General features: G+C 39.2%; 2 protein-coding genes across 2 annotated transcripts; one reads left to right on the forward strand and one right to left on the reverse strand.

The window, feature by feature from the left end:
• Nucleotides 1–2,389: 2,389 nt before the first annotated feature.
• Nucleotides 2,390–16,595, reverse strand: ca4a (carbonic anhydrase IV a). Its single transcript, XM_036580504.1, has 8 exons — nt 16,347–16,595; nt 10,844–10,888; nt 10,509–10,673; nt 6,909–7,054; nt 6,331–6,423; nt 6,085–6,151; nt 5,822–5,985; nt 2,390–4,646 (listed from the first exon to the last, which is right to left on the reverse strand). Exons 1-8 carry the CDS (start codon nt 16,405–16,407, stop codon nt 4,467–4,469), a joined length of 921 nt encoding a protein of 306 aa, XP_036436397.1. The 5' UTR covers nt 16,408–16,595; the 3' UTR covers nt 2,390–4,466.
• Nucleotides 16,596–23,485: 6,890 nt separating this feature from the next.
• On the forward strand, nt 23,486–24,602 carry LOC118815092 (lysophosphatidic acid receptor 3-like). Its single transcript, XM_036581026.1, has one exon. The coding sequence runs from the start codon at nt 23,486–23,488 to the stop codon at nt 24,446–24,448; it is 963 nt and encodes a 320-aa protein (XP_036436919.1). The 3' UTR covers nt 24,449–24,602.
• Nucleotides 24,603–25,789: the final 1,187 nt, after the last annotated feature.

Below are 25,789 nucleotides of genomic sequence, written 5' to 3' on the forward strand. Positions count from 1 at the left end.
AGTTATAATGGTGGTCTCTGAAGGAGGTGGAAAATGAACTAGAACTAGACTCGTAAGTTCTGTTGGTTGCCTGCTTGGGTTAGTTCTTGTTTCTCACTTTGCTGTGAAAAAACAGCTAAAGCAACCATGGTTTAAGTGCTTGATAGGAATGGCTTCTTTGCAGAATACTTTCTGCTTACCGTGGTAGAAAAAACAGCATAGGCCAGCATGGTTGGTCACTGGCAAAACCAGCAATAGTTGTGTTTTGAATGCTGGTATATTGGTCAACCAGCATGACGATGCTGGATGACTGGCTGAACCAGAACCAGACCAGCATAAATCAGCATAGACCAGCATAGATCATAAAATGCATGCTGGTCTGAGCTGTTTTTTCAGCTGGGTATTGTGTCATTGCATTCTCCAGTTGGAGCATGCCTTCACAAGTTGAAGATGGAGTCAATTTTGAAGTTAGCTGAAGGTAGGCAACCTTCAGTGTTCCCTCTAAAGCACACCCCACCCCCTCCCCCCCAAAGAACGAAAGCATATGGTTACGCTATGCATATGCTTGGCTAGAAGTCCCAAATCTTATCACTCATTTAGTTCTGACCACTTGTCACAAATGACGGCAAGAGCAAATATCTATGTTAGCATAGTTAACACAAGAGCTATCTAGCTGTCTAACGTTACCCTTGTTGAGTCCCCTGGAGCACAGGGCTTTGTTAGTTTCAGATGTCTAGCAGATGTAGAGAAAAGTTGGGCTACTTCCCACCTAGAAAATAAGTTCTGGCCCAGATCCGACATGATTACAGCAGTTTTTCCAGTCCTTTTCCGGCTGCCCGATCAGGATCAGAATCAAATTACTCGCCTGGCCTGAAGTGGCCCGCATGTGCGCAGATAAATGTGAGCCAAGAGGCAGCCAACTGTGGCCATAACTGAGCCGAAACTTGTGGAGGCGCCATCATTTCCCTGTCTTTCCCAGAAAACAGCCAACAGTGCCAGAAATCAGCCAAATGACCACCAGAATTAAGCCTGATGAAAGTCAAACCTTGTACTCTCTTAGCTCTCTCCAGCACTGGAAAGCCTCTCTGATGGTCATTTTTGTCTAAAGTGGATTGAAGTTGGTCTTTTTCTTTTCTTTTTCTGCTTCTCTGGTTTGGTTAGCGGTGTGGGCTATCATAGGTACGTGCAGCTCCCAGAATGTGGAGAAAATGTTGCCAGATCTTTTCAATCATGCTCTGACTTGAAAAAATTGATGACCCCACCTTTAAGTGTCAGTGAGCAACTAATGCCTGCAGCATCTAGTAGCCTACAAGTCAATTAGAAAGGGATTAGAGCATGATATGAGTCGCTACTCTCCTGATAGGCTGGCTGACTGGAAATCTGAGTTTTATATTGGAATATAAGACTCATAGGCATGTAGTAAGACATCTCCCCAAAACCCCTGATAAAAGAGTGAAGAGGAAAAAATTGGATTTGAGAATGTTACTGTGAGGAAATCTAATCATGAATCAATAGAGAAGAATGAAGGAAAAAAAAGAGGGTTCTGATATGTGCACCATTATAAGTAATCTAGGGGGGCGGAGTGTATATACAGTATATACTGTATTGTGTTTATTAATAGTACTTCATCTTAGTACCTTTGATCCAAAAATGCAAATGCAGCTATGAATAAATTCTTGTATCAGGTACACTAGAGGTCAAGTATCAGTTATTTATTTATTATTAGCATTGTTAGGACGTATGGCTGGAGGATTTATTTGGTCGTATTATTATGTAGGTATACAGTACTGTGCAAAAGTCAGAGACCCCCATTAATTCCTTAAATTTCCAGTCAAAACAACCACCAATTACAAATTATTCATTTTATGAATATTTCTATGGGTCTGAATGGGTGTGTAGCTGTCAAGAATCCATTACTAAGAAAAGGAAACAGACAAAAAAGAAGAAAATCCGCAAATCGGGAAAGGTAGCTTCTGGTGTTCTGATAACAATGGACTGTCCGCTTCCATGTCCAGACCTCAACATCACTGAATGCATTTGGGATTACTTGAATCATGAGAAGCAGAAAATGCAGCCAACTTCCAAGACTGAACTTTGGAGATGTGGAAAAAAATCCTTGCAGATTTCTTTAAAAAAGGAAAATACGTCTCCTGAAAAGATTAAACGCTGAGTGCACACAGTAAACACTGAGGTGTCTGTGTAACATTCTGTTAAAAATATGATTTCTGCTTCCTTCAGTAAGTAGCACTTTATGGTTGTTTTTGCTATTAATTGAATACATGGAGGGTGCAGACTTTTGCACAATACTGTGTATGTTTGCTTTCATGAGACATTAAACTAACCATACAAAAGACGTTCACTATTCCAACCAGTGCTAGAAATACAAAAAGATAAATAACTAAAGCAGATATAAAAAGGCAATTCAGTAGTTTATTATTGGATTGGAACACATTCTCTATATTTCTTGTGATCACATTAGAACATCACTTGCAGAAACTCTATCACATTCTGTTGATAAAGAAACCAAAAAATATATATATATCTATATGTGTGTCTACATATTTTCCATGAAGTAAATCAGAAACTGGTTTTATTTTCCATTTTCTTCAATTATCATGGAATCCAACACTGAATTTCATCTGCAAAGTTCAAACATCAGTACATAGAACAGAAGACAGATCAGTACAGTGACTTGCATATTAACATACGCAAACTTAAATACATTAAACATGCACAAAATGACACGTTTTAAAAAAATAGATACCAAAAGTGTGCATCTTGATATATTTTTCCTTGTTTGGTCTTCTTTGCCCTTTCTCCGCCAAGTCTTCACCAACCGTGAGAGTAGAATATGGGCCGTAGACTCACGGTACATTCACATTCAGTGCATCCCAGACCCAAAGAAAGCAGAACATGAACACAGGTCATGTGTTCCTATCATTACACCCAACACAAAAGAATCAGCCACTTTATGTGGGGTAGACAATCCATTAGATGTGCTGAACAGTACAAAAAAGGGTTTCACTAACAGGCTAACAGGTGTTGCTGCTTAGTAATATAATCTAGATTCATGAAGATGTTACTGCTAAGCTGGAAGCCCAAGAAGGAGAGAATGGATAGAAAACATGCTGGGTGCTGTTTGGTCTGAAAAATTGTGGGCCATATTTTCTAATTTTATCATGTTAGCATTATTATAGATCACGTTGCAGATCACATTGTCATTGACCTACTATGCAAAACTATATAATTATATAATAACTATTGTCTGTCATTATATGTATGTATTAAGTCTTGAAGGTTACTCTCGAAGAGTGAAACATGTATGTGGTTGTAACACTTCATAGAGTGAAAAGGATAAGCAGTGCATGGTCACATATCTGACCATTGACCTCTACATTATTAAAGGGGCATTCTGGGGTGAAACTAGTATTTAATATGTTATTTGTCATGTTATGTATTCTGTAGCGCAGCACTGCAATTCCCAGCCTTAATGATTTGACAAAAATGTACGATTTCTTTTCTTTTTTTGTGACCTTCCTCGCTATCAATGTTCGGTCACTACAATTCCCAGCATGCATTATGTAAATACATCATGAGTGAATAAATACTGTATGCCACTGACATAGAGGCTGATAAATACAGCTTATTCAGCTTCCTAACGTTAGCTATCTGGCTTACTTTTCCATTAGCATGTTAAAAAGACAAAAAAATTCAAGTAGTCCACCCCAAAAATCAAGCCCAAAGCACTTCGATTCACCTTCAAGATTGCTCATCAGAAGGGGGGTTACCTAGTCTTTAAACGGAAATAATCTCACTCTATGGGCTTCTGAGACAGTAAGAGGTGAGTAGGCATGTTTACAACAAATGCACTAATAGTAGTATTGTTCATTTTGGCAGGAGTGCCCCTTTAAACTATTCTTGACACTCAGAAAATAACACTAAAACTCAAAACAGCCTGTGAAGGTGTTCATCATTCTTTAGCCTTGTGAGTGTGTCCTATGATGTAAACTGTGGGCCAAAATGCCTCTATGCTATAAATATAGCTGCACTGTGATGACAGAGGAATGGCCACATACTGACCAGTGTTTGTGTGTGTGTGAGAGTCCCTTGACTTGGCTGTGCCTCAGATAGATAAAGGCCATGCATTTATAACCTCTCCAGCGCTCCACAGTGGGACTTAGCTGGGTTTCTATTGATAGCTCTTTCCAGTCAAGCCATGCAAAATACTGTCATGTCACAAGTCGTTCATTTCCCTTTCTCAAAAATCAAGTCTCACCTCCAAGACTGAAGCCAGAAAGAAAAAAAAAACACCAACAACAGAGTGCATTCGCTGAAATCTCCGAAAAAGAAGCTGAGAAGTGGCTGTCAACTGCTTTCTCCATTTGGCTTTTGTTTCGTTGGCTTTTTGATTTGATGAGAACTCATTGTGTTCATGCGCGGTGGTGGTGGTGGTCCTGGCTGGGGCTTGGCTGGTGCTTTGGCCTGCTCTAGTTGGGCTGGGAAAGGCCCAGAGCTGAAATAACACCCACCAGGAGGAGAGTGAAGCTGGCCAGAAGCACTGCACTTCCAGAACGGTGCACAAAACGACCCTGGCGTGGCTGCACTGGTCTGAATGTTTTCACCATGGGCATACCATCATGGAACTTCAACTTGGAGAACGCTGACAGCTATGCAAGGAGGCAGACAGACACATATGCAACGTTAAACTGAATTTGCACATAGTTTGATAGCTAATTATCACTTAGATAAGGTGCTCATAAGACTACTGTGGACATGTACTATCCTTCAGAAGACTGGAATCACGGTTCAAAAGTTTTTAACAACGTAAGACCAGTGTTGTTGTAGATGAAGTATATGACTAAAAAGCACTGACCAGTAAAATGGAAGACTCTGGAGCAGCTGTGCATAAGCCTAAAGTCGCCATGGCCAATGCCAAGCATGTGCTACAGGGGCAAAAAGCCCTCCAGCACTGGGCTGTGGAAGAGTGAAGCTGTGTTCTCTGCCATTGAATACCTTTGTGATGAGCTGGAGTGGTGTTTAGGATCAAGAATTAATCTAGAGGCTATTACTGCAGCAAAGAGGGAAAAACTCCCTAATAATATATAATAATGTTTGCCAATTAAACAGGACAGCTCATGATCTCTTTGTAATGAAACATGAGATTGGTCAGTATTCTTTAAGTGCTGACCATATCCACAATACGCTCAGAAAAGCATATTGTGACATAATTTATCATGATAACAATAAAATGTTGTCATATGTTCCACTTTTAGCTGGTACTCTACAACTTCACAGGTTTCAAATAACTTAGGAAGCTTCAGCTGTGTCCAGAATGACAAATAAAGCTGTGGATGATGATATATGTCATGACAGTTGCAGATAATAGGAACATGACACTAGTCATTGTTGAACAAAATCTGTCATGACCACTGATAACAGCACAGGACATCTACCATGACATGTTTATGGCATGGTTATGTCAATGCTATGTAGCAGGATTCAAATAAAGTGTTATCAAAATCATTATCCAGAATGCTTCTTATTTCAGTGCTGATTAGATTTCAAGGCAAATAACTTGACAAGAAATGAATATGAACAGATAGTTACTGCATATTATTTATCATTTAATAACATATTCTTGTTCCCAAACCTGAAATGTTGAATCTTAAACTACCTTCTGGTGTCTAACTACTGATGTTTCAATTTATACTGCATAAGTTGTATAGAATATATTAAAAACAATTATTAACAAGTGATTCTAAACTTCTGAACAGTAGTGTACGGTTTGCAATGAAACAAACAGTTTCCTATTCACAAGTATCCTCTGCGTGGTCAGTCTCACCTGGTCTTTGCTGAGCGGGATGGGATTTTCAAACACGGTCCATACCACTGCCTCGGTGCAGTGAGGGGTGGTCAGAGAGCCATTGTAACGGTAGTACTTGGTCATGTTGCCCTCAGAGAGTATGAGGTTGCTCAGGGAGATGCCACGAATAGTTGTGTTGTCATCTAGATTAACAACAACAACAACAACAAATGTGTTATGCATTTACTTTTTCTTTTGCACAGAACACTGTAAATAGTATTGAAAGGGTAATTAGTACTCACTTGTATGTTCCACCTTATTCAGAGCTTCTATGAATTCGTTATATTTTCGGTTTGAACTTCTTGATTCCTGTCATCAGAAATGACAAAGTAACGATTTCAGATGTCCTTCAGAGGAAAATCAGCTGACATAGCCAATTAACTGAGTAATACAATATTTTATTTGTATGATTTATTAACATTGTTAAGAAAGATAACCTCAAATTCCCTCATTCCCTGTACAATGGAAATGAAAACAAACAGTGATACCTCATAGAAGAATCCCAGCACTGCTACTCCACTTGGGTCCCTCAGAGCATCTGATAAAGAACTGTAATCTTGTCTCATATGCACAATATGCAGCTTATGAGAGAGAGAAAGAGAGAGAGAACATCACTTTAATGGCATTTTGTATCATAGTAACATAATATCACTGCCATAACAAAGCCAGGACTGTATAGAATATACATTAAAGCATTACTTTACATTAATATAATGTAATTTTCATTTTCAAATGGTGTAAAAAATAAATAGTTACTGATAGCATTCATTCAATGATTTCATTTCAATGATTAATTATATTGTATAATGTCTATATAACATTTACTTTTCCATTGCCCAGTCTGATAAGTCGTCTTCAAAGACAGTCCACTAAAGTGGCTGTGTTAAAGGGCCCATATCCTCCATTTTTTGTCTTTTTTCCCCAGAGCTCCACTTATTATGATGACAGTGTGAATTTATGTCATAATTATAATGTTTACATGGTACAGCAAGCTCTGTTAATTAAAAAAGTGAGAAAAATATGATTTTAAATGATATGAGCCATATAAATTAGAAGGCTGTTATACCTCCATGGGGTACTGTTCTCCATCAATAGTGTGTTCAGAACCAGGGCCGCCATCCTCTCCCCAGTGGAAATGGAACTGCACAGCTTTGTAGGTGGCTCTGAGATCCCCTCCACTCACTGTGGCCATGTGAGGCACAGATACCGACACTGCAGAAGAGAAGAGAAGAGAAGAGAAGAGAAGAACAGAGCTTAAACGCAGGCCACCTCTATACAGTGTATCTGTTACCTTTCTGTCATGCATTCAGTGCAGCTCATGCTATTGGAAAATAAAATGCAAATTCAAGTCACATTGAAAAGGTGTATTTTTTTTAGGTATTTCTACTTTTTTTCTTACTTTTTGCTCACCATACCAAGATCAATGTGTATTAAATTTGGCAGATGTCACGCCTCAGGAGGACTCAGACTACATTGCCCACAACCCCTCGGGAGATCATATGACTTTAGATGGTTGTGCACGCACCTATCAGCGCTCACATTCACCGGAATACTAAATACATTCACCTGTGTTTATTGTCATATGACCCACATAGTATAGCTTATAAGCCCGGGCTTTAGTCTTAGTCATTGCGAGGTATTGTTTCTGCTAGAACTTGCTGAGCGTTTCTATTATTCTGTTTGCTACGACCTGTTATGACCTACGTTTTGTTTCACTGACCTTGATTTTTGCCTGTCCCTTCTTGTACTTTTGCTGACTGTTTTTGGATACGTGTTTTGATTGTTTGGCCTGGTTTTTTGACTACGATATCGGATCACTCCCTTGGATTTGTTTGTTTTGGTTATGATCACTTCGGTGATCTTGTACTGCTTTCTGGTTACGACCCACGCATGTTTTTTGACCTCTTCTTTGTCGCCCTCGAATAAAGCTTGGTGTACGCTTGTAATCCGCAAGCGTCTGAATCCTGTTGCATCGTCACAGCAGACATCACCTTTTGAGACCCCACATTTTTCAAAACACTATGAAATGGCTATATCACATCAGTGTCACACTATGCGCATAGAAAACATACTAAACACTTATGTGATTTTACTGTAGCATGAAAGTAATTGGCAGGCTAGTATTACCTAAATTGGACTGGTTTTACTAACTTCAATGCGTTAATGTGCACTGTGTGGCTATATTATCTACAAATCTATATCAGATTGGATTGAGAATGGGCAGATTCTCAGTGTGAAATGACTCAAACTGGGATCAGGGTCAGCTGAATTGGTTGGGATATACCTCACTGAACCTCTCTGGGATCATGTTTCAAAGTAGCAGTGGTAAGCTGAGGAAGATCCATCCTCCTCCAGGCCTCAAAAGGCCACAAACATGCTCAAGCTAGCCCCCATAGATTCTTGTGTGCAAATACTTTTTCAAGTCTGCGCTTTTCCCACTGGGCTGTGAAGGTGATTACCTTGGCCTACATCTCCAAGGGTACCTTCTGGGTACTATTTCACAGCGTGCCTCATTTGCGCAGCAGCCAGTTGATCCCTGTCTCACATGTATGTGGTTGTTATTGAGTGGATCTCACTGAACAGTCTGTTGTGCAATACTGCAGGAGCAGTAGGGAGGTATTACTATCTGTCTCACTAGCCAAATCATTCTCTGTAGCTTTTAGTTATTAGATCTTGTCCCTTTTAATATGTCTGTGTTGAATGAATGTGTGAAATAGTTACTTGCAGGCCTTTCTCCAATTTGCTGTCCACAGCTGCCTCATTTATATCCATTAAGAGTCAACGTGAATCGGAAAACAGTACAAATTTTCCTTCTGTACCGTGACATATTGCTGCGTGAAAAATGGTACCAGAGAAGATCTCTGAGCTGGCTTAGCTTAATATGACCATAAGTAAGGTACATTTTGATTTCAGGTTGACTTTAACGAGTTCCTTTTTGAAATTATGTGTGACGAAATGTAATCCTCCCAAAAAAAGTTCTATAGAGTACAGTTAAAAAGGTTCTATAACAACAGCTCAACCCTTTTAGGTGCTATATTGTCCCGGTGGGCCAGAAGTGATCTCATAAAAAGAACTTGTGGGAAAATCATGAGAAATTTTAGGCTAAATGTATGGTGACACTGTGCTCATCAGCACTGTCTGACGAACAGCAAACCTGCTGTTAGCTACTGGATGTAACCGAAGTCCCCCCCCCAAAAAAACTCCAATTAAGCATGTGTTGTGTCATGTTTTAGAGAGGAAGTACCCTTGTTAGCACCATATTTCACTGCAATCCATAATTTTAACAAGCTCTCCCTAGGCGTGTAGTTACAAGATCATGTTTAACAATGCAGAATGACTGTTTAGACATTCAAATGGTTATTTTCAGACATTCAAATGGTAATTTGTCACAGTTGGCATTACTAAAGAACCACTGAAGTGAACCACACTCAAGTTTTTAAGGGTGTAAAGAGACTATTTTTAGAGGCAACAAATACTTCATGAAGAAGTCTGACGTTGGAGAAATACATGCTTGAAAGAAGACAGTTTATCAGAGCACCGTTTCAAATTCCATACACCAAAGCACCTGAGGACCAAACCACCTGGGACTGCTGAAAATAAACTGGGTTTTTCAGGTGCTTGTTGACTTTTACTCTTTTCAATTTGAGTCTAGTTTTTTAAATCACTGTTGTAGAGTATAATGCTACCCCTAAACAAACAAATGTGATCTTGCTAATCAAGTCTGTCAGCAGCACATCTCCAGGCATATCTCCAACAGCAGGGCTGCAAACCTCGAGTCTAATTAGATTGTAAACATTAATAAAGGATCTCGGTAAGATTGATAAAGAAAAAAGTTGAACTATGAGGTTCCATCTAGCCAGGCTCAAATGATTTGCCAGTAGATTGAAGTAATTCTGCAGGCACTATTTTTTGTAATCAAGAAGACATTCGTATAAAATAGTACTAATACTCGTTTGCAATGCTGTGGCACTGGAGGAGATGATTAGGAAAGTCAGTTATCCCTCAGACAGAAGCGTTATCATCTTACTCCTAAACGTGTGTTGACGCAAACAGACACTTGCCCTTTAATCCAGCCACGAAGAAATCTCAAGTGTAATTTAAAGAGATCAAGGAAAGCCAAGAAGACCTGATCACGTTAGAGAAGCCTTACCGCTTAACTTGATACACTGGCCTTCTGCCACCCTTCAGAGTGTACACAGGGAAGGTGGGCATGCAGTTTTCAAGAATAGTGTTTCATTTGAGGCAGAGAAACAAAAATACTTTGTGCGTTTCTCATGATAACACACTCCCACACTCAAAGAGGCCCTGAACATTTGATCAAATGTGTGTTAATATTGGCAGTTCCTCCTGCCACAAAAAGTAGTATCTTTTGCATTATGGATACAGCCTAAAAACTTTTTGCCAGTTTAACCCAAATGGGAAAAGTGAAATTTCACTTCAGTCAGTCTGTGAAGCATTTCACAGCCCATCTTGTTTGCTAAATTCATAAATGTCAAATCCATTCTCACTTTTTTCAGCATGCCATTAAAGACTTTCTGATACTTTTAGCAAATGGGGTTCAATGTAGACCAAACCAAAAAGAGGACCACTTGTTATTTGAACAGTATCACAGTTCTGTGTGTAACCACTGCCTTTACTAAAGAACATCTGAGAAACCCTTTCTTACCAGAATGTCCATTGTTTTTCAGAATTGCACTGAAGGCCTCCTGGTAGCCGCTAAATTCGAGTGGTGTGAGACGAGGGTCCAGCCTTGTTTTCTTGGTCACAATGTTAATGGGAGACTGTCTGTGGCTCCTGCAGTCCCTGTGCACCTCATGCCACAAATCTGGTCCTGAGAAAAATATGGGAAAACAGTTGTTAGGAAGAATGTAACAACCATCAGCTTTAGCAAAAAAGTGATGCCCCCATTAAGAGGATCCATGTGAACTCTTCACTTTCTTTTCCCTAAATTAAACAAAAGCGAGATTTCCTAACTATGCAGCAAAGAGATGATCAGCTTACCTTTGCAATGTGACTGACAGGTCACCTGGGTTTGGTAGCACCAGTCTGTTTGCAGAGAGACACATAAATCACATCAATGTATAGAATGAAGGTGGATCTTTTTCACACCTTGATGTAATAACAATTTGAAATTCCAGACTGCAAAACAATACAACAATATTAAACAATATTAAAACCCCTTAAATTCTAATTAATTAATTTAACACACTGATCCAGGCAATGAAGGCCATCAAGAGCATCTGAATGTTATACTCAGGTGAGCTGGATCTTAACTCTCCAGGGTGGTAAATCTCCAGGACCAGGATTGGGCATATTTGCCATAGAAGAACCACTTTTGGTTCCCTAAAAGGTTCAATGGATTGTTCTTTAGAGAATTGTTTTGTAAATGAGATGTGAGTTCAAAGAACTTTTTCATAATGTAAAAGGTCTATGAAGAACCCTTAAATTGGTATGGAGCCATTACATGATGTGATCGTTCTTTAAACTTTTAAAGTTTCTTTGTAATTGCACACATCTTTCCAAAACATGGTTCTTTAGGGAACCGAAAGTGGGTGTTCTATGTCATGTCTTCAAAGAAATGTTTGCAATGTCATGTCTTCAAAGAAATGTTTGCAAGGAAGTGTATATGCAAGACTCGCACTATAGTGCTGTACTCTATTGACTGTGAGACCAGCAAGGGGTTTTTAAACTAACAATTTATAAAATTCATACTTCGGGTCGATACGATATGGTGGTGTCTTCATGCATTTTTCAATATAGCAAAAATAAAGCCTAAAATTTAATACAATATAAATAAATTATGCATAATTGCATAATTTAATACAATATAATCAGTATTAAAATCAGTATTTTGTGTGCTGCAGTCTGATGAATGTATTGTTGGATATCTGTGCAAATTGAGAGGCTCAATGATACATTGTAACATAACACTCCTACAACAAAGCATTATGATTAGGTGTGAATTTGGGCCCCATACAGTCTAGGTGATCTGGAGGTGGATGTTGATTAGCTTTAAACAAGGAACCGTGGAGTGCTGACAAATGGTAGACTTCCTTATTGTTGATGAGGCTATTAAAATTACAATAAACTTACATACTGGTTTATAACAGTTGGAAAAGTAGTTAGCAAAGGTTCTGAATGCAAACAAAAACCAAATAAATTGACTAAATATCCATGAACTACATCTCCAGTAATACAGTACATATGAATCATTTATGCATATGTTCAGTTTCAGCCTATATGATAAGGCAAAAATGACTATATAATCATTTACTCTATTCATAAAGTAACATGATTCACAATGTGGTTCCATTTCCTGACATGAATATCTCTGACCCGAAAAGGGCCCGCATCTCCCCAGTCACTCCGTGTTAACACTTTCTCAGACAATAAGACCACCACCACCATTGTCAAGCGAAACAATGATAGCTTGCGTCCTTATTTTGAGAACTAACTAGATGCTTCCTTCAACACAGGAACTATAACAAATTTACATCCGCCGAGGGCGGTTCCTAATTTACATGCAGATGTCAATCATATTCATCAAATTGTATTTATTAGTCTCCTTCTCTACTGTTATGTTCTGGTGTAGTCTGTCATAAATAATGGATTGTTCTCGTGTTTGCTCACTGTTTAATATTTTTCTCTGTTAAACAAACGGCACAAATACACAGGAATCGTCGTTCTATTGTTCAGTATCTGAGCTGAGGGTTCATGCTCTGTCTTTCTAAGCTTTCGGAGTACATCCAGGGCTCCAGCATCGCATCACGAGTCACATTCTCAGTGTTTGTTTCAGATTTTATTAATATTTCACAATGGAGATGCATGTTTCCGCCTCTACATATTTTGACGCTGCTTCAGAACTCAAATATTTATAACAGAACACACATGCCATTGAAAAAAAATGGGTAGGGTTATTTTTTTATGTTTCCATGTTATTTTTAAATTGCCACCAGCACAAACAGTGCCTGAGTACAAGTGCTCAAGAAATTCTAAGCTAAATAAGTCGCTGTATCCCTTTACTAACCTAGAATCATTCAAAATAATTCTTGTATTATGCAATTTCACATGGATTCTGGTTGTGAATCTGTTTATACACTTAATGTGGTAAAAAGGTGAATACTCAGCCTAAAAAAAAAAGGTATAATGGACAATGACCATTCATTCATTTTATGCCTTTGGCTGTATATCAGTTCCAAACATTTCTTTCTTCAGTGGTATTAATAGGAACAAGTTCCCACTTTGCTGCAGCCTCTCCTCTTCTGGAGATGCTGAAACATTGCTGTGAGGATCTGATTGTATTCAGCCACAGGAGCATTAGTGACTCATCCTAAAGGCACCAAAAGGAGATACATCCCTCCAGAGAATGCAGTGCCGCTGCTTCACAGCCCAATATTGGGGGGCTTTATACCCCTCTTGCCCCTCTATATATATATATATATATATATATATATATATATATATATATATATACTATTTTATCTGGAATAATATTTTACTCTCCTTGATTCACACCAATATCTTCAGGGGCAACTCCAACAATCATGCACACAGAATGTGGGAAAGAAATTAGCGCTGTAAAGAAATTAGTAAGTTTTATGTGGTTTCCACTCTGAATGATTCTGTATATCTCAGTGACTGAGTTGTTCAGAAACTAAAAGTTCATAAAACAAACTGCTGTATGTTACTAATTAAGGCGTTCCTGATCTGCATGGCGCGAAAAGACAAAACACAAAACATGGTCGCCAATGGTAGTGAAACATGACAAACAAACGGCGAAAGAAGGAAAAAGAAACACGGTTTCTGCACGTCGACCAGTCTAAAAAAGACAAAGTAAGGGTGTGTTTAAACGTGGCGCCTCACGAGGTTCTTCAGCGCCTTACGTCTCTTTTACAGTCGCTAGCATTAGCTGCCGTTAAGCTCTGCTAGCACTGCAGAAAGTGCTGAGTTTCGCTTTATTAAATAAATAAAACCGCTTCATTTAGCCTGTTAGCACACCTCACAGACTCACTGCCGTCCAACGTGACAGTTTCATTCTTATTAGTATATCTGTGGTCTAAACTGAGAATATTTACCTCACTAAATGGGCGAGGTCGGCTCGACGTTTGGCTGCTAACAGTTAGCTGCTCATCTCAGATTTGTGTGGTTCCAGCCATAACACATCACCCGAGCCGCCCTTGTGAAAACCTTTTTTTGTATTGCTTAATAATAGATAAAAAACAAAAACTAATTTTACAGAAAAAGACCCCAAAGAACTACCTGAACATTTTGTGGAAACAAATCATGCTAGCATATGCTAAGCTAACCCGAATAGCCTTACAATTTAGAACACTTTAGAACACACAGAGATAAAAAAAACATGTAAACATTATAATTAAGGCGGTTTATTGTTTTTTGAAACCGTGATTGTGTCAGACCCACAGAGGATGTTAATGCAACCATAGTAGGTAGGACAGTGGTGTGTGTGACGGTATCTGTTTTGCAATCGTTATCGCAACGTAGCATTACAAAACAGCTGAGCTCCAACACACTGTATCACAGGGTGTTTTCTTTCCTTACACCACCTAAATGTCTAATCATCCCTCCATGAAAATTGGATGAGCTACACAACACGGACTCGCCCTTGAACTGTGTGAGCGGGTTTTTGCATATACAGTGTGACCTGGCTTCAATCAGCCTGCATGTAAAAAGTAGTCAAGCTCAGCTGGCTAGTTTTCTGTATATATATATATCACATATTAATCACAAACTCAACGCAGCCATATATTCTATGTATAAAGCACTGTTGTAAAACAGAGAATGTCCCTCTTATTAGGTTTGCTTTTTGGTTTAAAGGGGACTACCACCGATTTTTACAAATTTCTAAATCAGTCTTTGAGATCAGAGTATTCAGAATGGTTTGGTGTGAAAGGCTCCGTTTTAGGGAAACCTACCAACTCAGATTTCCTTTACAGTGGTGGTGATAGGAACCAGAAATCGCAACAACTGTCTTTACTATCGCACGTCTTTGATTTTTTACATGTAGTGTTGATGATGGAAACAGTGGTAGTCTGAGAAAAATCCATGTATTTTGACTTACGACGCCTCTCCGTGAATCTCTCAGTCATGAATGGAATTTAAAAAGTGATGTTTTAGGCCAAAAACGTTTCTCAAAACAAACATAAACAATGTCTCAAGCATCAGGCAGCGCATTCATAACCATTTCATGCCATAACTTTCTGTGAGGGAGCTTTTAGAGGCATTCAATTCTTCAGACGCCTGGTTCCTATGAGCCTTTCACGCCAAACCACTCTGAATTGGTTTGTTTACATCTGAAGGATTGAATCACACAAAAATTTGTAAAAATCGGTTGAATTCCCTTTTAAAGTAGGCGTCTAACTGAGAAAGCCTGCTTTGTGAAATAGAACTCACTACGCTCTGTATAATCTTAATTTTGTACATTTAAAATTATAACACCGTTCCCACCAGAAGAGGTTAGCGCCCCCTTTTATACTGCGGTTCGTTCTAGCCGAGCAATTTGATTGGACGAGCGGCGTTCTAACCGTTCGATCCGTGCTGTTCATTCGGAGAGCACCAACCTTCCTATACACTCCGATTGTATCAGTTTTTTTCAGGTAACTAGGTAACAGCGATGGTCGCTGATTGGTGGACCGTTTTAGTGTATGAACTACCAGCCAATCGTAGCACAGGAGGCCGGACACTATTGGCAAATCACAGCGCAGCAGGCGGAGCTTTTCGCCGAATACGGGTGGGAAAAAAAAAAACAGCGACAGCACCGAGCTCCGCTGCAGGTGCAGCAGTGCAGCTGAACGATGCTTGTTCGCGACATATTTATTTTTAATAGACACTCAACAAGTATTTCTTACTTCTCAATCAGTAAGAAAACTTTCTGAATGACATTTTGCTGAAAATGTGCCCTGTATGTGTCCTTGGCTGAGGAGTTGTGGATCGATTTAGCAGATTTAATCGTGACCAGCGCAGGGGGTCTGCGGCTCTAATGATGGTGATACGTCTGACTAATGGTGTTATTGCTCTAAGGTGTGCGGCTCTTTAAATGTTGTGACCCACTTAATCATGTGAATGTGAGTATGTGAGTCCTCGTGCTTAAACGTAGGCTAGTAGTAGTTTAATAAGAATAAGCCCTGCTTTGTTAAACCATGCAGATTAACTAACTTACATATCTCAATGTTTGAAGTCAGGGCATATATATATATATATATATATATATATATATATATATGTATATGTATATGTGTATATATATATATATATATCTATATATATATATATATATATATATATACAATTAATTAGAATTATAATAATGGTTAAATTGAATTGATATTGAAGTACTGATTAGTTGACTAGTTATTGACTATTAACAGCTAAAGTTGTTCAACTCAAACATTTCAAACAAAGGTTGTAAAATGACACGCCAAAATAACCGCACAGCATGAAGAAGGCTAAATATAAATAAATAAATAATAAATTACAAAAGACTCACCTGCACCGGTGCATGTCTTCAAAATTGATGCCAGAAGAACCGAAGAAATAAGAGCCAACATTGTGGAACAGATCCAGCTTCAGCGTCAACACCCGACCCGACGAGATCTTGTTTTGTGACTGATCCCCTCCTTTCAGGGGTCTCACACTTATTTATCCCCCGTTTTGTGTGGTATGTGTGGCCACTCCCTCTTGGCCATACCTCTCTCACACATGCTGAGAGCAGCAGCGCATCTGACTGATCAGTTCCCCTTTCAGCACACACTCAGCTCTGTTTGCTCTGTGATTAGGAGAGATAGTGAGAGGGAAATAGAATGTGTAATAATCTGAAGGTGCTCCAGGGCACCTTGCTGCGCAACAGCCGGGCTTCTGCAGGTCAGCTTCCTTCAGTTTGCTGAAAGCGCAGCAGATGTGAGGGAATTTATGAGCGCAGGTGAGGGCGAGCACGTGGACGGAGAGAGAGGAGTTCTGAAAGTGTCAGCTAGCCTGAAAACACACACCTTCCTCCCTTTAGGGCAACCTCTAACAGCCTCCTTGAAGAAAGTAGCACAGGAGTAGCTATCTCTCTCTCTCTCTATTTATCTCTCTGTCTCTGCCCCCCTTTTCCCTCTCTTCTTTCTCTCTTAGTAATTATCTCTGTCTATCTATCTATCTATCTATCTATCTATCTATCTATCTATCTATCTATCTGTCTGTCTGTCTGACTGTCTATCTATATTTGCTTTTCTGTCTATGTATGTATGTATATCTACCTGTCTATCTGTTTGCCAGTCTATCTATCTATCTATCTATCTATCTATCTATCTATCTATCTATCTATCTATCTATGTGTCTGTCTGACTTTCAGTCTATCTGTCTGTCTGTCTATGTATGTATGTATGTATCTATCTATCTGTCTATCTGTTTGCCAGTCTATCTATCTATCTATCTATCTATCTATCTATCTATCTATGTGTCTGTCTGACTTTCAGTCTATCTGTCTGTCTGTCTATGTATGTATGTATGTATGTATCTATCTGTCTGTCTGTCTGCCAGTCTGTCTGTCTGTCTGCCAGTCTGTCCGTACATCTATCTATCTATCTATCTATCTATCTATCTATCTATCTATGTATCTATCTATCTATCTATCTATCTATCTATCTTTCTATCTATCTATCTATCTATCTATCTATCTATCAGTCTCTCTCTCTCTCTCTCTCTCTCTCTCTCTCTCTCATCTTATCTGATGTATATTCAGTGTAATCTCTGTTGAATAGTAAAGTGTCTATCAGTCTTTGAGGAAATGAACATGTTGTTTGTCATAACTATAAAATGTGTCCTTCACTGTGTTTACTCAGTGATAATCTGGATTTACAACATTACGTTTGTATTGATAGATTTGGTACAGGTTGCCAATGTGGAAGGATTTCTTTTTGTGATGATTTCAGAGAAACCTTTTGAGGGAAAGTTCTGAATGTTTTTAACATGTGGACGATAAAACTTTCATAAAGTTTGTTTCCAAAGTATTTGTGCTTATTTTCAAATTGTTATTCATTTATGTTTGTCTGTACCAGTATCATAGAAGTGTAGTGTAAAATAATCCAGAATATCTGTGTTCTCAAGCATTATGTTTGACATGAACATTTCATAATAAAAAAGTTTTTCCATTCCTTTTTGTTCTATTATTGTGTGTTACAGTGTTGCTTATTGTACTTTAAACCCTTTCTCACACCCATGCTGTCTCATATTATGACAGCTATCCAGCTATGGCGTGTATTTCATGAGGCTTACCTTTTGATATTTATTTTCCTCCCACCTTTTCAAAGGTCAGCTGTCTGTTTTTATCATTTTGTGTGTTAAAATACGCCTTTGAAGCAAGGCTACAAATATATTTTCTTTTAATCTGATAAAAATACTTTGGATCATGGACCTCTATTTTCATGTTCTGTTTTACTGTTTCACTTCATGTGACATAAGCCTGTGGTACATTTATGTTTAGGCCTACTTATTGGGCAAAAAGGTGCAAGCAGTACATAACAATGTGAATCAGCTTTAATAGCTATATATGTATATATACATACACACACACACACACACACACACACATACACACACAAACACACACACACACACACACACACACATATGTCAGATTATCAGATTATGTTTTGTTGGTTTTCCAAGTGAAAATAAGTTACCACAGAAGTTATCAATGTAAATATGCCCCCCTCCAAGTTTATTGCTAAATTTCATTTTATTTGCTGGGTTTAACATATTGTGAAAAATTTAAATGTAAAATATGCCATAACATTTGCATTTGTTTTGTTTTTTTCAGCAAATTAACAAAATTCAGCCAATTGTGCATTAAAATGTGCAGAAGTGTGCTCTCTGTAGATGTGTTCACTAATTTTCACAAAACATGACTGTATATTTATACTTAAAATTTGAGCTGTAGAAGATATTAAAATGATAATAAATAGCTAACTACAGTATGTTATTTATCTTTTTATTCTTGTCATGTTTACAGAATTCTTGAAATATTGAATGAAACATTGAATAAAGTGTTAGCAAATAGTTTGCCATATATAACTTCACACTGTGCAAGTTATTAATGTATATGATACAACAGTAATTGAAACTATGGCATGTGATTCCAAACTTTTGAATGTTAGTGTATAGATATAGACATGGATAATAAGTCCACATTAAAACACAATAAGAAGTGTTAACACTGAGCTGTCTTTCTGGTGACCGTGCTGCCGCTTGGATCAGTTTGCACATTTCTCACACTTCCACTGCGTCTCTCTCTGGACATTCCTGTATTTTATATGGGTGTGTTAGTGATGCCTCCTGACTCAGCACCTCATGCTGTGGAGGGAACTTGTATTGCTGCTGTGGGGCAATCAGCACACCTTGGCAGCGGTCACCCCACAAACTCTCGTGTAAAGCCCTCCTATAGCTGTTTATCAGGGTCAGCTAGTCAGAATTTCGTACATGAAACCACCACTGCTCTGTACATCTTAATCATGTGCAAAAGTTTGGGCACCCTGGTCAAGTTATATGTTTTATTGATTTTGTAAGTGAAAATAAGTCTCTTTCCTCTACAGAGAACACACTCTTGCATACCTTAATGGACAGTTCCTGTTCATTCTCTGAATTAAAAAAAATAAAACAACAAATTGTAGCCTTTGCAATAGTTATGTTTTATATTTTGTTTTATTTTTTTGGATTTTATGTCATAAAAAATAAAAAGTGTACACTAAAATTTGCAGAAGATGCCCTATTTATGTTTATTCCTTGTGGTGGATGTGTTAACTTATTTTAAATCTGAAGATCAACAAAACATGACCAGGGGTGTTTAATCTTTTGCACACAAGTGTAAGTATCCACAGAATGTATCAAAAAGTATTACAGCAAAGGCTGTGTAGGCCCTGTTCTAGCTTCTTATCTTTTAGTGGGGCACTGGTCCTCGAGATGTGTAGTAACTAGCAGCATTTACTTAGTTTCATTTACTCGAGTTCTATTTTAATGGATGTTTACTTTCCTGAGTATTTTCAAATGGTACTTGTACCTCTACTCAAGTATTTTAGTAAGGAAAGTAGTGTTTTAATCAGTTATGTACTAAAACACAATGATGGTAAATGAATTACTAACTAAATGTGAATTAACCATTTAGTTAGTAATTTATTTACCATCATTATGTTTTATTACATCATGTTATACTAGTGATAGTATCTGCGCTGCTTCATGTTTGGTCACACACAACGTTTAAGGTTCAGCATTTTATTTTAGACCAAGGGTGCAACAAGAGAACAAACCAAAAAAACTTCATGTTCTGTGCTGATGCTTAATGGTGCTAAGAAGTTCCACTGCACTTCTACTCGGTATTTAAGTTTTGGACCTCTACTCAAGTTTTAGAGTACTTTTACTTGAGCCATTATTTCACTTAAGTGACAGTAGTATTAGTTAAGTGTGGGTGTGGGCTGTTCTACCCACCTCTGGTGGTCCTTCGGAAAACCAGGGACCTTCAGCTTAGCCTTCTTGTGAATGTAGGGTCTCTTTGGCGCTGAGCGTTGCTGACACCTGTTGGTACACCCAAGTACTGCAGCTGTGTTACACCTGTGCGCAATGGCAAAGATGCTACTGTAGATTCAACAATGTTAGTATACTGTAGATGTTAAAGCAACAGCTTAAATGTTTTAATTTAGCAGGGCGGATGTTTATTTAACGCTGTAAATGTTATTTCCACACTGTTGATGTTTAATGCAACTTTTTCCTCACCAACTTTGAAATCTTGTCATGTAGTTTTAGAGAAGTGCTAAAAAGATACTGCCACACCCCTCTTTTCATCCCTCCATCTGTTCGTTTTTCCCACAGGCGTATTTCCATAGACATTTGTTCAAACTGCTTTTAACTTTTAATCTAAAACCCATCAAAGTTACTGTGGAGACTCCAAGTAGGGAAACAAAGTATTCATCTCATTTTCACATCTTTACTCCTCCTTTATCCCCACTTTTTATATCATGGACTTTGATTTATATTTCAAGGCCTTGTTGGCCTAGTTGGCAAGCTTGAGCCAGCAAAGTTAGTATCTGCCATCCGCAAACCTGTTTATTTTTTACTCATTTCAAGTTAAAACCAATTTGGTGTAAACATTCAACTTTTGATCCAAAGCACGTAACTGTATTTCATACTGGTAGCACTCGTCTGTCTAACTTCTTTCATTCAGCCCTCCAAACTCTAACAGAACTTTATTGATTTTGATACTTTTTGAATTTTCACACTGCACTCTTAATAAAGATGGTTCTTCAAGGGTTCTTTAGTAAAGAACACTCAAAGAACCCTTTGCACGATTAAAGGGTTCATCATGAAAGGGTTCTTCAGATTGATGCAGAATGTGCTGTAGATGGCTTTTTGAAAAGAGTTCTATATAGTACTAAAAAGTGTTCTTCTATTGGTACAAGCTTGACATTGTAACAATAGAAGAACCTTTCTATATATATATATATATATATATATATATATATATATATATATATATATATATATATATATATATAATTTTTTTTTCTCACTATAGCTGTTAATTCAAAAAGTAAGTACACCCCTGGCTTGAGCAACTGATCTTGCTCTTTTTGACAGAAACAACGTCATGTAGGTTTCCTGTAACTGTCTAGCAGTTTCCCACATCTGCTAGGAGAAATTTTTTCACACTTCTTCATGTGGAAATTTTCAACTGTGCACTGTTTGAGGGGCTTCTTGCATGTATAGCCCGTTTCAAATCCCCCAACAGCGTTGTAATGGGATTCAGATCTGGGCTTTGACTGGGCCATTCCACAGAACTCAATTTTTTCATTTTGAGCCATTCTTTGGTGGATTTACTTATGGGTTTGGGATCTTTATCCTGTTGGAAGGTCCAGTTCTGCAGCTTCAACTTTTTGGCAGATGGCCTCACATTCTCCTTAAACACTTTGGTTTGAAAAAGAATTCATAGTCGATTCTGTGATTATAAGTTGGCCTAGCCAAAAAACCATACCAAACCATTACCACCATGTTTTACAGTTAGTGAGACTCTTCTGATCAAATGCTTTCTTTGGTTTTCGCCAAACAACTGGTACTCTGGCCAAACAACTCTCGTCTTTGACTCGTCTTTGGCCTGTCCATATCACATTGTTCCAGAAGTCCTGGTCCTTGCCTAGATATTGATTAGCAAACTTATTCTTGCTCTCATGTCTTTTTTAGACAGCAAAGCCAGCTTCCTCCTGATGCACCTCCATTGCAGGTCAAATTTATGCAGTACCATTCTAATGGTAGATGCATGCACTTGGACATCCAAAGTTCAAGAGCTACTTGATCCTATGATTAAATTCGGTGGCCTTCTTTTAGCATCTTGTGGTCTGCTCCTGGGTTAAATTTGCTGGGCCTGCACATATTGGCATTGGTTTTAAATCTCTACTCATAGATGATCTCCCAGTGGAGGGATTAATTTCTAATATTTCAGAAACACTTCTCAAACCCCTTCCCAGACTCAGAGACATCTACAACCTTCTTTCTGAAGGCCGCAGAGAGCTCATTTGCATAGACATGATCACACCACACAATTTAACAACAAAGAGTGAACGAGATCCGATCTGAGGTTCAACAAAGACAGGTTCCTCCAAGATATTCTCTAATGCGGTTCTAATCATTAGCACCTGATCTCAATTTGGCACATTTGAGGAATATATATAGGGCTGTACTTAGTTATTCCACATAAGGGAAATGCATTTCTGTTTATTTCAGTTATACAAAGGGTGACAAAAATGTTAATTTCGGGTGTCACTTGTTAAAGTATATCACCTTTATCTGTCAGCATTGTTGAAATGAAGAGAGGATATCTGTATCCAGACATACTGAAGGTCTAAACCTTTCAGAGAGGGGACTGACTTCTTCACATGACTGTAGGTGTTCATTGAGTGTTACCTCAGAAATTTAGGTCATAATTCAACACAGTGGGTATTAATGTAGATTCTAATTATGCACTATAGGTGTTAATTCAGTGCTTTAGACGTTAATACAACACTGTAGGTGTTATTTGGGTTCGTTAGGTGTTAATTCAGTCAGGAAGATTTTAATCATAGACTAGAGGTGTTAATTCTGTACTGTTGGTTTTAATCATGCACTCTGGGGGTTAATTCAGGTCTGTAAGTGTTGATAATTCAGCACTGTAAATTCATCACTACAAATATTACTATTTGTAGTACTGAATACTGTATGCATTAATTCTGCATTGTAAATTTCATCATTGTAAATTTCATCATTGTAAATTTCATCATTGTAAATTTCAGTACTGGTGTTCATTCAACACTGTGATATGTTCATTCAGTGCTGTAGGTGGTAATTCAGCACTGTGAGCGTTAACGGTCTCTAAGCGCTGGGGGGTGGTGGGGGGTTTGTTCTGAAGTTTTGCGCAGATGGTCCAGGTGTACAAAACCGTTTTAGGCATTCGGTTCTTCCGTCACGTTACAGACAACACAGGCGCGCAGCCCCCGTCCTTATCGCGGTTAAATATTTGGTGAGAGCGCGTGACTGCATGCCATTTTTTGGTTTTGTTTGTTTAGCTGCACCAAAATCCCCCGTGCTCGGTTTCACCCGGACATCTCTGTCCTTCTCTCGCCCGCGATGGACTGCGCGGAGGAGCTCAACTTGAACGGCAGCGTGCACAATCTGGGCGCCATCGTGGTGCTGGAGGAGCTCGTGAGCGCCGCCAGTCTGCTCTCGCTGCTCCTGAACGCGGCGGCTGTGGCGCTGGTGCTGGCGCGCGCGCGCCCCTACCGCGGGCCGTTCACCGCGCTGCTGTGCAGCCTCGCGCTCTCGGATGCCCTCACGAGCTCCACGTCGGTGTACGTGAGCGTGCGCACGGCACTGGACCCCGCCAACTCGGTGGTCGCCACGGACGTGCCGCTGCCCCTTTACGCGCTGCTGACCACGGGCGTCCTGTCGGGCACCTACGGCGTGCTGGCCATCGGCGTGGAGCGCCACCTGGCGGTGCGCGGCGTGTGCAAGCGGCGCGTCCAGCTCAAGAGCAGGGTTCTGAAGGTGTTAGGCCTGTGCTGGACGCTGGCCGTGCTCGTGGGCAGTTTGCCCCTCTTCGGCTGGAACTGCGCGGACGGTGGACTGGCTTCAACGCTGTACGGCCCGCTGTGCATCAACTACCTGCTCTTTGTGGTGGTCCCCAACACCATCGTGGTCTTCGCCGTTCTCTCGGTGACCTACGTGGCCGTGATCGTGAAGCTGAGGGAGCTGAACTCCAGCAGCGCCAGCTGCGCGCGCGCCGAGACGCGCGTGACCAGGACTGCGTGGATCATCTGGGGCTTGGCCCTGGTGGCCTACACGCCCTTCCTGGCCGGAGTGCTGTGGGACGCGTCCCACCGCTCGTGCCCCGAAAAGCTCAAGACGAGCGTGATCGTTTTCAAGAACGTGGCGTACGCCTTCCTCGTGCTCAACTCCATCGGAAACCCCATCGTGTACACGTTCAACTGCCCGGACATGTGGTGCCTGGCGAGATGGAACCGCTGGGGGAGGAGAAGGAAGAACAGGGTGACCGCGTGTGTCAGCACTGTAACAGAGACGCGCCTGTTTTAGACTGATATTGTGGACAATAATAGCCTCATGCAGGCTCTGCACTCTTTCACTGGAAATGACTTGTTTCTATAGTCCATTCCACCAAACTAGTTCAATCTGCTGACCCACAGTAAAACCAAATATGTCATAGAGTATTCGGACTATAGATGTATACAAACCAAACCCTATCTCCTACATTTCAGCTTGCAAAATAAATACTTTCTCATTTTTTTTAGATATTTTTTACTCCCTTTAAATGAAGTTTGAGTTTCATTTTAAATAAAAAAGCTAAAATTGCTGTCCCATGTTATGTCACTACCAAAACATAGAGTTTTAGGCCCAATCCCATTTCATATTTTTACCCCTACTCCTTGTTTTCGAGTGTCACCTTGCCCCTTGGAACTGAGTTACAACAAATAGTGGTTGAAATCTTCCCTACGAAATGGGACCCTCAAATAAAAAAGGACATTATTTCATTAACAGGCTGATAGCGCTGCTCTGTAGGCAACCCTGCCATTCTGCAGTGATAGCAGAGGAGGGTAAAGTTACTTTTATGCCTTCAAAAAGGTGGGGTGCAACAATTATTTATTTTCGCCCACCCCTAATTTTTCTACTTCACATTCGGCAGCTTCTTGTTTGAATTTTCAGTTCCACCTTAAATGGTGCAGCAGTTCTGATGCCAGAGGCGCCAGACTGTAACTGTCCCCCAAGGCCACTTGGTGAGCAGTGAGATCCCATTGTTTTGATGTAAATGTGTCCCAAAGTCTGAAAATCAGTGTGTAACATTAAGAACTGTCACTACTGAAACACATATTTTCTGCAATGAAGTAAACATTTTTGTGTTTGAATGAAAATATTATGCTTTTATGTGTGTATAACTGATCAAAGCTGTGTTTACTAGTCAGGTTCTGGCTAGCGTTCTTAAATTCCTCTGCTCAAAATTAGCTAAAATTGTCACTACCGAAACAGTCACTACTGAAACATTTGGTAAAGTTTTGGTAGTGTTCTAATTGTTTTTGTAGTGAATAAATTGAATGCACATAATTAAGGTACAGTGTCATTTAAAGCAAAAGAACTTTAGTCTCAGTTTCTGAAGAATTATTTTTATGTGAAACATCATTGATGCTTGTTTTTCAGTTTTAATTATAATATGAATTGTAACATTACATTAAGATTATTGTCTGTCCTGTATTATAAATTCATTTTAAATACATAAATACGTTTTTATTTTGATAATAAATTTTGTCAGCGGTGTTGCAGAAACAAAATGTCATTAACAAAAGGAATTTATGTATGGATTGTATGGATATTTGAAAGGAAGAAAGAGTAACTCTGAGAAGTCCACAGTTAATGAAATCTCTT

Source organism: Colossoma macropomum, unplaced genomic scaffold (assembly GCF_904425465.1).
Source record: "Colossoma macropomum unplaced genomic scaffold, Colossoma_macropomum, whole genome shotgun sequence".
Classification (NCBI taxonomy): Eukaryota; Metazoa; Chordata; class Actinopteri; order Characiformes; family Serrasalmidae; genus Colossoma; species Colossoma macropomum.

Bases quoted from the DNA above. Each gene is read 5' to 3' on its own strand.
- LOC118815092 (XM_036581026.1), top strand. From the start codon at position 23,486: ATGGACTGCGCGGAGGAGCTCAACTTGAACGGCAGCGTGCACAATCTG.
- ca4a (XM_036580504.1), bottom strand. From the start codon at position 16,407: ATGTTGGCTCTTATTTCTTCGGTTCTTCTGGCATCAATTTTGAAGACA. The intron at 10,674-10,843 runs GTAAGCTGATCA...TATTTTTCTCAG, and splicing joins CTGTCAGTCACATTGCAAAG to GACCAGATTTGTGGCATGAG. The intron at 4,647-5,821 runs GTGAGACTGACC...CTCCTTGCATAG, and splicing joins TCCCGCTCAGCAAAGACCAG to CTGTCAGCGTTCTCCAAGTT.